The following is a 16,878-nucleotide window of genomic DNA, read 5'->3' as shown; positions in this document are numbered from 1 at the left end:
TACATAAACAGAATATATATACATAAACACATTTTTTGCAATGATCACTCAAATGTGGTGATCAAACACTTATAATGACGCGACAAAGATATGTAATGATGGAGGCAGGGCATTTAACAATTTAACAAACTTTATTCAAAATGAGTCTGACATCAGTGCACTGAACAGTAAAGTTGAAGTTTATTCAACTTTAATTCAATTCCATTCAACTTTATTCCGTTGAAGTTTATTTCACTTTGAACCATTCATTCATGGATTTGCGCTACTGTCTTCACACACAGACGAAACTTACTAGAGAAGTGTGACATAATATACCTCTGTAAATAAATACAAAATAAATTCACGTCTCGCACACTTTAATGCCCTTTGAATGTAACGTGTACGTTCCCTGGAATCATGGCGGAATTTTATGTTAAGTCCACTTCGCAGGGCACTTATGGTCGAATAAGACCACGCCAGACTGTGAATTTAACCACCCGTAACTCCCGAACCCCGGGGGCTATCAACGCGGGGGTGGTTTCATTCGAAAGCGGGCCTCTAGACGTACACTTGATTCGCGTTCAAAAGGGTTCCTCGAGCTGAAGGGATCCCCTGAATTTGGTGCGGATTCGCCGTGCCGTTACGGAGATATGGCCGTTCAAAGTTCCAATGGTTTTCCATAGACTTAAGCTTTCATCCAGGTCGCCAGTAGCATACAATGGAGCGCGCTCTGCTGGACAAACTAAGTAATTACACCATTTCAAGCATTTTATCTGCGTTATATGTTCTGTAAAAAACATTTCATATCGGCGGCATATTCGCCGATACCCATATATCGGCGACAGGCTCATATCGGCCGATAATATCGGCAAAACGATATATCGGTCAGGCTCTACTTATAACACACTGAATCTGTCCAACTAGTGCTAGAAAGAAAAATTAATTTTAGACACAGAAATCAGTTCATATGAATCATTTGGTTTAATGAATCGGTTCAAAAAGTCATTACTAGGCTTTTTTTTATTTTTTTTTATTAGAAATTAATACTTTCATTCAGCAAGGCTTTGAATTAAGTTAATCAACAGTGACAGTAAAGACATTTACAATGTTACAGAAGATTTCTATTTCAAATAAATGCTGCTGTTTTGTAACTTTCTATTGATGAAGCAGTCCTGGGAAAAAGTATCACCGTTTTCACAAATATATTAAGCAGCACAACTGTTTTCAACATTAATAATAATAATAAATGTTTTTTTGAGCAGCAAATCAGCATAATTAAAAAAATTAAAATTATGCAGCATCATTTTAAAACATTTAAAAAATCGTAGCTGCTCAAACATTTGAACAGTGGTGTATAATATTTTGAGTTTATTTATTGAACGTTTAGGCTAATTTGATTCTATCAGAAACCAATAAAAGTGTAGTATTCTCAGCTCTATTTAACATATTTGTCTATATTAAAATCAGATTTCCCCCTCAAAATCAACACAGAATTTGCAAGAAGAAAACTAATTATATCCTCAAAAAAAGCATTTTACATGTTAAGGCCCGTTCACACCAAGAACGATAACGATATTAGCGTCCACACCAGCGAACGATATCGTCTGTTTATTCTAAGAGCACACGCGTCTGTCGCTTTAAATTCTCAAGCTCGTGACAGCAGGATTGAATCTGATTGGCTGTCAATATTTTTATCGTTCATCAGCTGGAAAAATCGTTCTGAAAGTGATTCCAACGATATCGTTTCTCTGTGCCTTTATCGTTATAGTTGTGGTGTGGACTCTGCTATTCATTAATACTGAGAACGATTTTTAGAACTATATCTTTATCGTTATCTTTATCGTTATCTTTATAGTTATCGTGCTTGGTGTGAACGGGGCAATGTCCATCTACTAGTGCACTGTAATATCATGGCCAGTAGATGGCGACAAGGCACCTGTCCTTAATTCATGACTTCTGTTCTGAACTCTGACCAAAAAAGATATCAAAACACCTCAGTTCAGAAACGTAAAGTGTGTGTCTGTGTGTTTCAGGCTGCTGTGTCAATGCTGAAGCAGGACTATAAAGAGGGAGAGATGACTCTCTCGTCTGCCCTCGCTCTCGCTGTCAAAGTGCTGAACAAAACCATGGATGTCAGCAAGCTCTCAGCAGAGAAAGGTGTGTGTTTGGCAAGTCGGAGCTGGAATAAATGTTTTAGCATGCAGATGAGGCTGGTAGATTAAGGCAGTCTAGCAGAGAGCAGACTTCTGCATTATGAATGATAATGACAGCATGTACAGACCCACAATCCATCTGAGCTCTCAGCTTAATGCAGCTGATCACGTGCTGAATTGCGGTAACAAACACACTGCAGTCAAAATGGTCATGCAGCAACAAACCCTTTTAAACAAATAGACATTCTGTAAATTTTATGCTGTATTGTCTCGATCGCAACATTTGTTTGGCAATTGCAACAAAATAAATCAGACTTGTGACATGAAATCACTGTTTGTTGTATTTGTGTCTGTGTGTTTTATATATATATATATATATATATATATATATATATATATACACAGTATTATTATATATATATATTTAATTATGCTTAATTTAACTTAAAATCATCTTTTTTATTTTCTTTACTTCGAAACTCCTAAATACAGAAAGATGTTGCATGTCAAAGATGATGTTGTTTCAGTAGATTCAATATGAAGTGTTTAACATTTTCAATTTTATGGACAAACAATTAATTGTTCCCTTTTTCTGTCCATTTTCAAAGTGGAGATCGCCACACTGACACGAGAGAACGGCAAGACCAGAATCAAAGTCCTCAAGCAGAAGGAAGTGGAAGAACTCATCAAGAAACATGAAGCAGAAGAGGCCAAAGCAGAGAAAGACAAGAAAGAGAAAGAACAGAAGGAGAAAGACAAATAAAACACATGCACTTGTTTTCTATTAAAATGCAAACGCCCGCTGGGATTCCCAGAGAAATTCATATTGCTCTGTCTGTCAATCTGTCATTTTCTTTATTAAACACAAAATGAAAAGATAAACATGTCTAGTAGTTTTGTTTCTTCAAATCGAATGCACATTCTGAGAAAATTCTAGAAGGTTCCTCAATGTCCACAGCTGGTGGTTTTATGTTGAATAATAGATAAAATATAAAAGTGTTCATCTGCAAATGTCCGCCTCTAATGTGAGTGTTGTGTAACTAAGAGTTTTCAGGTTGGTGTGGGCTAAGACTGCATTTCTGTGCCCAGATAACTTTTACAAAATACAAAAAAAACTACTATGGCAACCATGAAATGCCATAGATACTGGTTAATTGTACTATATATATATATATATATAATTGGCCATTTATAATTTATAGACATTAATCAGGTTAGACGCCATATTGAATTCAACACATTTAGTGAAACTGGTTACTATACTACTTTGTTTAAAGGGGTCATATGATGCGATTTCAATTTTTCCTTTCTCTTTGGAGTGTTACAAGCTCTTTGGTACATAAAGAAGATCTGTAAAGTTGCAAAGACTAAAGTCTCAAAGCCAAAGAGATATTTTTTATAAAGGTTAAGAGTCAGCCTCACCTACCTAAAACGGCTCGTTCTTGTTGTGAATGCGAAACTACTTTGTTTGGCCTTACAAAAGAGGACGATATCTGCTTCGTCATGCCTAGAGCTGATCCGTGCTGGTCGCTGAGGGAATACAACAGTATGGTGAGGGGCGTAACATTTCCGTCTCACGCTTGAGGTATTTGGCCAATCACGACGCACTGGATAGCTGGCCAATCACAGCACACCTCGCTTTTTCAGACCGATGAGCTTTGTAAAAATCGACGCGTTTCAAAAAGGCGGGGCATAGAGGAGAAACAATAATGTACAATATGTGGAAAATAATGTGTTTTTTTAACTTTAAACCGCATAAACACATTTCATTACACCAAATACACCAAATAATGTTATTTTTAGCAGCATCATATAACCCCTTTAAAGCGCTGTAGAAATTACTTAGACACTGTAGTAAATTGTCACAAGATACTTCCAACTAGAAAGCATTCTGTGTGTGGTGTAAGAGTTAAGACTTTTATATTAAAGGATGGTCGAGTCTTTTATGGGGGATTAACCAAATCTCTGACTGACTCAACGTATTTTGCGGGCTTTCTAAGAAGCGCGGGAAAATTCGGCACGTGTTGCATAAGCGCGGGAACGGATTACGGTCTCGGAGGTCAGACCTGAACATAAGGATGAGCTCGCACAGTAACGGGCAGCACAAAAATCTTAACGTGTTCCAGACTGAGAGAATGTAGGTCATTTTAATGGACGAGATTACTGTGATGTAACCCAGCACGGATCGTTAAGTGCATAGCCTATGGCCTGCAGGTCTGTTTACAGCGACAGACACTCTCCAGTTCAGTCTGTCAACGGGAGTCAGTCAGAGTTTCTGAATGAAGGTACCTCCAAAATAAACTTTTTTTTTTTTTTCAAGATACCATTAAGTCATGTCTAAATAACAAAATTAACTGAGCTTTAGAAATAAGCAAGCAAGCATATTCGAGTTTTAGGTTCAGTCTATTTGTGTTAGCTTTGAGAACAACATAGCTACTAGTGTATTTCGAAATGCTAACCCAATTTAAAGCTTAGATTTGATATTTACAGTCTTCATCTTCTGGTAAAAAGCAATAAATTGTAAATATGCCAACACAGGGAAAAAAACTGCAGTCGTTAAGCAATTGATTACGATTGTTTCTTGTAGAATACAGTTACTTAATAAACATGGACATTTTACAAATGAGTGATTAATTTTGCCATGCATAGGTGTGTTATTTATGCTCTATGTATTGTGTTATGTATTGTGCTGCCACAGAGAATGATGGGAAATGTAGTTTGGTTGTACACTCTAAAAAATGCTGGGTTAAATATAACCCAGCGCTGGGTTAAAAAGGGACAAACCCAGCTATTGGGTTGTTTTGAACCCAACCGCTGGGACAAAACAACCCAATAGCTGGGTTTGTCCCTTTTTAACCCAGCGCTGGGTTATATTTAACCCAGCATTTTTTAGAGTGTAGCTTTCAGCTTATAAACATACTAAATGAGTGGTGTTTTCTGGTGAATTTGATCTCTGTTTCTTATTAACATTACACAAAATGTGTACAAATTAAACTGTACTATCCTTATTAGCAACTAAATCTTAATTATATGTTTAGTAGACTCCTTAATTGTCATTGATTGACTTTAAACAAGACCATTTTCTGTTTTAATGTGAATGACATTTGAGAGCTATGAATTACATTATTTTAATAAATAGCGACCATTTTATAAGGACCATTTTTCCATAGAAGACCCAAAAAAAGGTAAGTACACATTTATTAAGTTTTACTTTAGTTGCAATAGTTTAGTCTAAAGTTCACTTTTTTTCCCTTTGCAATTGGGATTGCACATTATTCAACTTCCGTAACTTAATAATGGAATTGCGGAATAATCAAATTGATTTTATTTGTGAAAGAAAAACAGGTACGTCATGAAGTTTTGTTTTGTCACGTGTTTTATTTGGACATAAAGAATAAGTTCAAGGTATACAAGTGTAGATTGTCATTAAATTATATCTGATTTACTCTAAATTCTACACTACAAAAAATCAATCGGTATAGACAAAATAAATCTATAAAATAAAATTTAAGTGGATGAACAAAAAACATTCTCTAAAAGCTTATTGTCACAGCCCATGAGGAAAGGTAAGATCTATTTACACATGCAAAACCTAAAGGCCACCCTGCTGAGAAGTATACAGAACTGGATTCATTGCACCTAATTTCCACAGAGATGACCAAGAATCAAAGAAACAGAGGTTTCCGTTTCAGGGAATGTTTTTGCAAGTTATACCTGACTGCGCCGGGACCGAGCCTGCTATCTGAAGGTGCTTCTACGGTAGGTTCACCAGTCTTATCTGAATGAAACTTGAGGCGTTCTCTTTGAATGGAGACCATTATCTTTGGCAAGTATGTCAAGTTCACTAAACACTGCAAGACATCTTGACGGCTCAATGCACATCTCTGTAACAGATGTGCAATGCACCGTGGGCTGAATTGCTTGTGTTTTTTACTAAAGTGCTTGTGTTAAAGCCCCTGAGGGGCAGAGGGTGGGGTTGGTTTGCTCTCATGTTTCCTGTTGGTTTGGGATGGCGAAGACAAAAGGTGTGATGGACTACAGTAAGACTCGCGCAGAAGACCTCTGCATCTCCCTAGATAAAAATAAGGACCTTCAGGATTTTCAAAACTAGAATGATTTCATCACAAACATGCTCATGCATCTAGAAGTTTTCAGGCCTGGCTTTGTTTTAAAGAGTAAAAGCAACAGGCCTGATTGAACAACTTCTACTCAAAGAATTCTTGAAAAGCAAACCTCACAACCAGACTCAGAAAAAATTCAACTAAACTCAATCTAAATTTACACTCAAGTGCCTTGTCTGGGGTCTGGAATGATGCACTGTTTTGATGAACGTACGCTACAATGCTGCGTTCCATCCAATATTATAATATCTTTATATCTTTGTATATCCAATACAAAGATATTTTTATACTTAAACCATTTATTGCATGACGTTTGGATGATGTATATAAAATGGTAATGTGCAGATGTGTGATCGTCAACAGTGAGCTGTGCACATCTCCCCAGTTCCTGTGACTGAAATTGCAGTTTTCATAAAAGTCTGAATTCCAACTTCAAGTGCATTATATTGCACTTTTCTATATAGGAAGTTAGAAATTCGAAAGTTCTCAGTTGAATGGAACACAGCATAAATCCTAATGAGTGTTTGAAGGACGAAAACACTCATTAGATGTTGCTGTTGAAGTGAGTCTTAGTTACTAAGAGCTATTCAGCTTGTTTCCTATTAGATCATTGAATAATTAACAAGTGAAAGTTTCAGATGAAACGTCTAAAGAAGAGTAAAACCAGATCAGAGAAGACTATCAAGACAGTCTACAACCGGTTACAAATGCATTCCCTTCTGTAAAAAGTATCACGACTATGTCTGCGATCTGTATCCTGTTCTGAATGTTATAGTGTACACAACAGTATAGACAATTTGATATATGCTGTGAATTAACAGAGGATATGCTGGATTTCTGCTTTAGCACCAACCCACCTCCGGCTGATGGAACGACCAATCAGAACCGATCGGTGGGATAATAATGGAAACTGAACCAATCAGAGTGTTAGTTGGCCCAGCTTCGCTCCTCCCCCTGTCTTAAAAGTCACTGATGCAGAGGTATAGAGGGGGAGGAAGAGGTGGGGGCATTTTAAGAGTGAGTGAGAGTGTGATGGTCACTCTTCATCAGAACTGCTGCTGTCTATGGAATAGACCATAAAGAGAAGATCAGGCCGGGGCGGCACCAGTGGATGGCCTGGTTTTACCACTTCAAAACCCATGTAGTGGAAGGTCTTCATGATGGACACTGCACAAGTAGAGACAAAGAGAGTTCCTTGTTTAGTGAATTATGGCATCAGACTCATTATTCAATTTAAAAGATTAAATAACCCAAATGAAAGTTCTATTATCATTTACTCACTCTCATGTTGAAAATGTATGTTTTTAGAAGGAACATCAATCCTCTCAATGATGGAGTTTAGGTTCCTTGCCACCGTCTGAATTGAACTTGTTTTATAAATTATGAACTTTACAGTTATTGAACTGAACTGGGCTGTGTTTCCCAAAAGCATCGTAAGCTTAAGTACATCGTAGACCCATTGAAACCAGTGGAGCTATGATCAACTGAGTTGAGCTGAGTAATGTCACTATTGTTTTTTATAGAGCTGCATTACAGCAGAATTGAAATTTAACTCATATTTAAATAAGTTTGCATTGTTGATTCTTGATTGTTTGTTATTTTCCTGTTTATTTCTGTGAAGCTGATTTGAATCTCTTTTATTGCAGTCATAATGCGGCTGTCAAGCTCCAAAAATTACAAACAGCATCGAAAAAGTGCTCAAGTCAAATGGATGAGCCATATTTTTGGAATCCAACTACTTCGGTTTCCATTATGGAGGAAAAAACGGCAAATATCTCTGGTTGTGTTGCACAGAAGAAAATAAAGTCCTGTTCACACCAAGATGATAACTTTAACAATAACTATAAAGTTTCAATAACCGCTAACCAATAAGTCCACACCACAAATATATCGATAACGTCAGAAAAACAATATAGTTAGAATCACGCTCAGAATGATTACTTCCAGCTGATGAGCAATTAAAAACATTTACAGCCAATCAGAATCCATACTTCTTTAAAGCGCACAAGCATTTAAAGTGATAGCCCGACAAATCTGCGGCGCATGTTTATAATAAACAGAATGTTATCAAGCATTGGTGCAGATGCTATTATAGTTATATTCATAGTTTTTGTTTTTGGTGCAAACTGGCTTTAAATCGTATTGGTTTGGTACAACATGAGGATGAGTCAATGATGACAGAATTAGTTTTTTAATTTTTTTGGTAGAATACTTCTTTAAAGGGTTTAAATGTATCTTACATCGATTGTCTCTGTTTTTCTGAAGCCACAGGAACACGTAGCTGACTTTCAACTGCTCCTCTGCAAACTCCAGCAGCCTGGTGAAACTGCAGCGTAATGAGAGAGACAGAGATGTAATAATGCAGATGTACTAGCCACAGAACAACACACACACATATTTAATGTTTTCTGACAGTCCACCACCTGCTTGTTGAAGGTAAAGCACTGATGGACTTAAATGAGAAATGACTGGAAGAACTTGCATCAAGAGTGGCTGCATATTTTACAGCCTCATACCAGTGATGAAACGTCACATGGAAAACCAACTCGCGCTGCTTTTGACTAAAATTAAACCAGCCGTTCGTTCTACTGTGACCTAAAACTGTCTGTTAAAGCCGAACCATGTAGAGACAGATGGATACGGTTCTGCTGTCATCTTCAATATAGAGCTGCACGATGATGACAGATTATTAACCCGACGTACCCTTCTCTGCTGCCATTGTGAAGAGCTCCAGCGGGGATTTCCAGGTAGAGTGCATCGTCCGACAGAACCGTGTCCCAGCAGGAGAACCGTCGCTCGCTTAACTGGTACTGGAAGTGCAGGACAGGGGGCGTGCCGCTTACCGACCCCGCCTGGGTCACCGTCAACTTTTCGTCCTGGAGGAGACACAGGCACATAGTGTTTACACACAAGCTTGTTCTCAGAATGTTATTTATAAGAGCTCAAAAGTAAATGTTAGCACAAAGGTTGTTATTTAGCTCTTTAGTCTTAATGGAGTTCTCGTTTATGTTTTGTTTAAATATCAACTGTATCTTTAATGTTTCTCCAAAAATTCCAAAAATGTAACCTAATGACACAATTGTTGTTGCATTAATTAGCATACTGTCTTTTTCTCACAATATTGCATTCATACTTGTCCCTAGAAATATGTAAATAGCAATATATTTTTTATGATACACAATTTCCAACAGTTAAAGTGGTAGTTCACCCAAAAATGAAAATTGTGTCATTAATTACTCACGCTCATGTTGTTTCAAACCCGTAAGGCCTTCGTTCGTCTTCGGAACACAAGATATTTTTGATGAAGCCCGAGAGCTTTCTGACCCTGCATAGGCAGCAACGCAACTACCACTTTTAAGGCCCAGAAAGGTAGTAAGGGCATTGTTACAATAGTCCATGCGACATCAGTGGTTCAACTGTTCTATGTCAGAATGCCGTCTCCTGCGTCAGCAGCAACACGCGCATGCATCATGGTACTCTTGTGAATGCACGGCAGAGACTGTTGAATAAAGTCGTTATTTTTGTTTTCTTTGCGCACAAAAAAATTACTGTTGAGCCACTGATGACAAATGGACTATTGTAACAATGTCCTTACTACCCTTCTGGGCCTTGAATGTGGTAGTTGCATTGCTGTCTATGCAGGGTCAGAAAGCTTTTGGATTTCATCAAAAATATCTTAATTTGTGTTCCAAAGATGAATGAAAATCTTACGGGTTTGGAACGACAGTGTTATCCTATACCTTTTCAATTGATTTTGTCTAAATATTACCAGAGTGGCATATTTAAACAAAATCAATTGATATAACAAATGAGCTCAAGAGCAGCCAACAGTCACTTGTACAATAGACTGTTTCACAGGTGTGAGTAATCCAAAACCTCTTAACCTTTTTGAGACGGTCACATGTCTGCACACAGACAGTGCTGATATCTATAGTCTCACACACATGGTCAGCTGTATGCAGAGCTCGAGTACCAAGCGCCAACACCATGCGTATGTAGGCCAAATGGAAACTCTAGCTGTAAATATGGCACAGAGCTAGGCTAATTTACTGTTTAGGGTTTTTAATTTAGGATCATGCTGTGGTAGTAAAGTAGTAAACTGAGATGGACTGCATGCCATTTTGTCTACTGTAAAGTATTGATTAACTAATATATGTACTGATATTCCAATGTATTTCATTACTAGGTCTATAACTTAATTGTATTACTTCACATCACATGCTTACTTCACCAGTGGATCCTCTGCAGTGAATGGGTGCCATCAAAAGGAGAGTCCAAACAGCTACTAAAAACACCACAATAATCCACAAGTAAACCACACCACTCCAGTCCATCAGTTAATGTCTTGTGAAGTATAAAGTTTGTAATAAACAAATCCATCAAGATGTTTTTAACTTTGAGTCCTCTATCCATAATATTGCTTTCTCCAATGTAAAACTCAACTTTGTTTGAATCAGGAGAGAAATATGCACAGATCAAGCACCATTTACAAGCAGTCCAAAACAGTTCTAAATGAATATGTCATGGGAGGAAGCATTATTATGAATTAGGGACTAATATTTTGGCCAGAAGCTATTGTTAAAAATTAAAATGTCTTAATGATGGATTTGTTTATTACACAGCATTTCACTTAACAAGACATTAGCTTATTGACTGGAGTGGTGTGGATTACTTGTGGATTATTGTGATGTTTTTATCAGCTGTTTGACTCTAATTCTGACGGCACCCATTCACTGCAGAGCATCCATTGGTGAGCAAGTGATATAATGCTACATTTCTCCAAATCTGATGAACAAACAAACTCATCTACATCTTGGACAGCCTGAGGGTGAGTGTATTTTCAGTAATTGTTTTTCATTTTTGGGTGAACTAAGCTTAATGTTAAAGGGATAGTTCACCCAAAAATGAAAATTCTGTCATTAATTACTCACCCTCATGTTGTTCCAAACCCGTAAGACCTCCATTCATCTTCGGAACACAAATTAAGATATTTTTGATGGAATCTGAGAGCTCTCTGACCCTCCCATAGACAGCAAGTGTCCTTACACGATCAAGGTCCAGAAACATAGTAAGGACATCGGTAAAATAATCCATGTGACATCAGGGGTTCAACCGTAATATTACGAAGCTACGAAAATACGTTTTGTGCGCAAAAGAAAAAAAAAAAAACTTTATTCAACAATTCGTCTCCTCCGCGTCACCCTATAGCGCCATTTTGGAGAGTAACGTAATCCACTAAACGTAAATAGCGTATGCTGTTCTGTGTCAGCTGCGCCACGCATTTTCTGCATTGTTTCCCTTACCAAAAAGTAGTATACTTCAAGTTTATTTTAGTAAGTATACTTAAGTAAAGTTCAAGTATATTTTTAGTATACTTTATGTTGTAAGTATACAAATATCAGTGTACTAGTAGTATACTTGTAAGTGTACTATTTCAATACTCCTTGGGACTAAATTGGCCCACTTTCTAGAATATAAAAGTATACTTTTAAGTATACTTTAAGTATAACAGTAGTAAACTTTAAGTAAACAACTAGTTTACATCAAAATTTTTAGTTTGTATTGCAACTATACAAAAAGTGAACTTATAGGTATACTGATAGTTTACTAATTAAATACTTGTAGTAGCATTTTTTGTACACTTTGAAGTATAATCTCAGTAAACTACTAGTTTAGTAGTTTTATACTGCATATAACAATGAAAACACGGATTCTAGGAGCACAATTATAGCTAAAATATATTTTTCTTAGTATACTTAGACTTTTTCTAAGTATAAGTCAAGTATACTTAAATGCATTTTAAGTATACTTCTGAGAAGTACATAAAGCCCATTTCTGAGAAGTACATAAAAAGTAGACTAAAAGTATACTTTCCTATTTTTAGTTTAAAAGAAGTATACTAATAGCACACTTGAATAAACTTCTTTTTCGTAAGGGTTGCGCTTTGATTTGAACGAAAACAATGTATCCGCATGGCGCAGCTGACACAAAACAGCATATGCAATTTACGTTCAGTAGATACAACTCCAAAATGGCGCCAGGGTGACGCGGAGGAGACAAATTGTTGAATAAAGTTTTTTTTTTTTATTTGCGCAAAAAAAGTATACTCTCAGATTCCATCAAAAATATCGTAATTTGTGTTACGAAGATGAATGGAGGTCTTGCGGGTTTGGAACGATATGAGGGTGAGTAATTAATGACAGAATTTTCATTTTGGGGTGAACTAACCCTTTAAACTGTGAAAATTGTACAAATCTGTGTTCTTAACTTCTTACCTTGTGCAGTACGCTGTGAGGGAGATCCCTGCCTGTCCCTCGCCCACCCGGGATCTTCGTTAGTGGGAGAGGGGCATCAGGAGCACCACAGAGGCCCTGGAGCCCGCTGCCTCGAGCCCAGAACGGCACAACTACAAGACAGAGAGAGACAGACAGATCATTTTAAAGCTGTGTAAGATTATCCTCAAGTGCATTAACAAAAATTGGCATGTGCTTCTAAAAGCTTCCTTCACTCAGTTTGTCTCCAGAATCATGAGTCAAGTGCATGACGCAGGCCTCAGGGTTCCAGCTGATAACAGATACCCATCCTGCCAACAGCATAACAATAGTCTTACTGTCTGCTTCACAGAAATGTTAGCACTTTTAAAGACTCACTCTCTCCATATTTCTTCTTATGCCTTATCAGATACTGTCACCTTGTAATATTTTCTGCAGCACTGTTATCACATTAACACTCAGTTCTCTGATTACAGACTATGGCAGCACTTGAGACATTCAACTGGAGTAAAACAAATAGTGTACTAATATCATGCTAATTCCAGAAAGGTATGCAGCTTTTTGTTAGCCCAACGCTAACCTAGCAACATTCTAACATCAAACGGTTGAATTATGTCAGTATTCCTAACTAGATAAAGTTTGTCAAGACAAACTTTGATGTTGGCTTGAAAAAGCCTTGCAATAAGCATTTCTGGACTTTCGGGAGGCCAAAATCTAAGACTTTATACTGATTTCGCACAAACTACATCAGGTCACAGTGGACAAGCGTAAACTGACCCGATGTCACGTTTACATTAACGGTAAGCAGTGACATTTAGGTTCTTGGAGACAGATGTTTCACTTTCCACTTGACAGAAGGGAGGCAGTTCGTGCAGATCACAAACAAGCACATGATTTGAAAACAAGTCTGTAAATAGCAGCTTGGCTGAGAACATTTCACATCCCAGAGGGCTTGAGTTACAGCACTGGCTTTTAGAGATGGTAATAACAGACATTTACGTCCCCATGACATGCTGGGAGATCTTTGGATCTGACGTCTCATCTGAAGCCAGGCCGCACACTGTCAGCATAAATCTCTAATTATTGAAAGCATTCCCACTTTTCAAAACAGCCTTGTTTACAAGATGAAGGAATACGAGATCTCATGATCAGCCAGTATGCTGATAGGTAAACAGAAGATTGATGTTTTATGCCATTATCAGCTGACAGCCATCAGTGACACGGTTACAGCATGCTGGCACAAATTAAATGGCTGTTCAAAGCTAGGGTGCTTTTTCACGTCTCATGAGCCATATTACCCAGCAGGCAAATGAAAGGAGGGAGGCGTAGTGTGCCCTGGTAACCGAACGTGCCCCAGGTGACAAAATCTGCATGGTGACCACATGTAAACAGATGAAGCTGTTACCGAGGATGTTTACTTTCTGTTTTTAGTTACTCTACGGACTGTTGTTACTTAAGTACAAAGAATTAGTATGACTGATTTTTCAATATACTTTTGAGATGTTCTGTATTTGTTCCTTCTCCTCCCCTGGTCTCTATATAGAAGCGGTGGGTATCTGCGAGTGAAATGTCAGCTTGTTTTGAAAGCCGACACTTTCACCCTCTGACATTCAAGCAGCCCCACCCCCCCTTCACCGTCTCTGATTATACGCTCTGGATCAAAAGATATTCAGGACAACGTGAAAGAAAAAAAGGAACTAAAACTGTGGGACTTTCTTGGATTCATTTAACATTCAAAGAACTCGATTGTTGCACTTTTTTTGCATGCATTTGCATTCTTTGCGTGTCCTCCATGTTTGCATGAGACCTATATTATTAGGATATTTTGAGTGGTTGATTTTTTTTAACTGCTTGGTCATTCGGCATTGATCACATTCAGCAAACTTTCCTCAAAAAGCCATAGCAATCTAGTCGGTTGCACAGGGCATGATGATTGGCATCATGATGATTGGTTCCACCTTTAACATCAATGAAACCTTTCCATTGGACAAAAGGTTCTTTAGGTTAATAAAATGTTCTTCACACTAAGAAAAAAAATGGTTCTTTTAATAACTGTTCATTAAAAGGTTCTTTGGGAACCCTAAATTATTTATTTTCAAGAGTGTACTTGGGCTTTTTTCAAATCCCAATAATGAACAATAGTAATATAAGAAAATCCAAAAGCAGAATCCATCTCCAAAAGGATCCAATATCATTGAAGTTCATTCCTGACTCCAGCTGACCTCAGGACCCGGACAGGGTGATAGTCCGGATCTGTTTAAAGACTGAGATTCAGGTTAATATTTAGAGCAGTAATTACTGGCTCTGGTGAGTGTTTGGAGAAGGACCAGGAAACAGTCAAAACCAAAACAGGATACTGCGAGTCTTCCAGGAAAACAGTTATCATTTGGCTACAGAGGGACTCAAAGGGTGACGTCCGACCTTCAACTCAACAGTGAATGTGTTTTGGACCAATCGCTGACCAGGAGAAATGGCAGGTTTGTGTTTTTCACGCATCAGATTGCAAACGGCCTTCTTTGACAACAAGTCTGACATGTTTCTATCTTGACAGAGACTTAGTGCTGCTGCGATCTTCAGTAAAGTGTTTCTCGTTTGAGTGTTGCAGGTCTGGATGGAGTCCAAGTAAAACAACAAAAACACAAACAGAACGTGAGGTGAAGAAACAGGACTTTGCATGAAATGTAAGTGTGGATAGATTTGGGGGAAATATGACTATATATATGCAATGAATTAACAGTGATGTTTGAATTGTGAATGGTTCTATAAACAGGGCAACTGCAGTGATGTTGCAGCTAAACAACAGAACTTTCTAGGGACTATAGTTTATGTAATGGTTATCTTAAGTGTTCTGTCCCCGTATTCCTCGCTCAGAATACCTTAAATCTCAGGTTAAATGTGGTTTATCAGCTCCTCACCTGCACTTGTGCTAATCTTGGTACAAAAACAAACGCATTTCTTTGAAAACAACTGCTGATGGTGGCCAGAGTTTCACAACAGGATGCTTTGAAGGTGATCTGTGCTGGGTTTTTCCATCCTCAATCCAGATTAAGAAATTGCAAAGGAGGAAATTCGATTGTTTAGGAAAACTAATGAACTTTGGGGCAAGGCGAGCGATTCGGTCATGTTACGAGCTCATGAATCCTAATTGAGTCGATGGTATGGGGTTATGGATGAAATATTTATAGCATCAGCTCTCTCTCACACGCAAACTCATCTGTCTGCTGTGCTCGACATTAAATCCGCTTTGATAACAGTCCGTGAGTCTGATCCTTCAGAACATCACAATAAATCCTAACCATTCATGATTCACATACTTGACATTTCTATATCCAAACAAAGCATAAAATAGATTTAAATTTGAAATATTACTGAAAATATAATTATACAATTATGTAAGGGGGAAATGATATTGTAGAACGTCTAAATATATTTAAATATTTTATATTATATAATAAATAATCATATATAATATTTAAAAATAAATATGTATATATGTTCTGAATTATTATTTAATAAATCAAGTTTATGTGTATTTATTTAAATACATTTTAAGTATATATTTAAATATATTAATGTCATATCAAGACTGAAGAGATATGGTCAAATAATCATAATCATCAGCTGCAAAAACTTGCACGAAATTAAAATGCTGTATGATGACTGTAAAAAATAAAATATAATAGTGTATTTTCTCACCTCTCCTCTGTGTTGCACATGTTTTCCTCGTAGACCGCTTTACTCTGATAACCCAAAGAGTGACTCTTGTGCCGAAAGTCCACGGAGAAATGCACCATCTATATAATAACTCTCACTCGCGCGTTCTGCGATAAGCGCTCCGTGCTTTGACACTGAGCACTGGCTGCGCGCTGACGTTGAGGAACTGCTGCTGAATATTAATGAGCCTACGTAACGTCTGCCAAATCGAACGTCGCGTGCCTTATTAATATTCATCGACGTGCAGCGCGGAGAATTATGGGAGACAGACGCATTACAGGGAAGTGACAGTTTATCTGCTTGTATTATTGTATTTTGAAATATCAGTGAGGTCAGCATAGTACATTTACAATGTGTTATTCCAAAATATATAGTATTTCAATGGTATTTACGAGAGATTCTGAAGTATAATGTTGAAATTTGATAGAGGGTTTCTGGGAAATGAAGTTTTCAGCTTTGAACGTTCCAACAGAGTTTCGGAATAACCTAATTTATGTGTAATTTACCTATAAATGTAAACTGAACAACAAAAGTGCTGAAAAATCTACAGAAAAGTCATGTTGTTTTCAATTATGATGTGAAATCTTATAAATATATGCTTAGAAATTAAACTGACGAATCATCTAAAAAATACCCTTA

At 37.4% G+C, this 16,878-nt stretch overlaps 1 protein-coding gene and 1 pseudogene across 1 annotated transcript in view; one reads left to right on the top strand and one right to left on the bottom strand.

The window, feature by feature from the left end:
* LOC107673247 (proteasome subunit alpha type-4-like) overlaps positions 1–2,995 on the top strand; it is a 7,015-nt gene extending 4,020 nt beyond the window's left edge. The window contains exons 8-9 of the mRNA XM_016466763.1: positions 2,013–2,136; positions 2,741–2,995. Coding sequence (XP_016322249.1) covers positions 2,013–2,136; positions 2,741–2,895 — 279 coding nt within the window. The 3' untranslated portion in view covers positions 2,896–2,995. The remainder of the gene's footprint in view (positions 1–2,012; positions 2,137–2,740) is intronic.
* Positions 2,996–5,490: 2,495 nt separating this feature from the next.
* On the bottom strand, positions 5,491–16,386 carry LOC107673276 (ornithine decarboxylase antizyme 2-like; annotated as a pseudogene).
* Positions 16,387–16,878: the final 492 nt, after the last annotated feature.

This window comes from Sinocyclocheilus anshuiensis, unplaced genomic scaffold (assembly GCF_001515605.1).
Source record: "Sinocyclocheilus anshuiensis isolate Anshui unplaced genomic scaffold, SAMN03320099.WGS_v1.1 scaffold68, whole genome shotgun sequence".
NCBI lineage: Eukaryota > Metazoa > Chordata > Actinopteri > Cypriniformes > Cyprinidae > Sinocyclocheilus > Sinocyclocheilus anshuiensis.
Note: the sequence above shows the minus strand (reverse complement) of the source record. Positions and strands in the feature narration are given on the sequence as shown.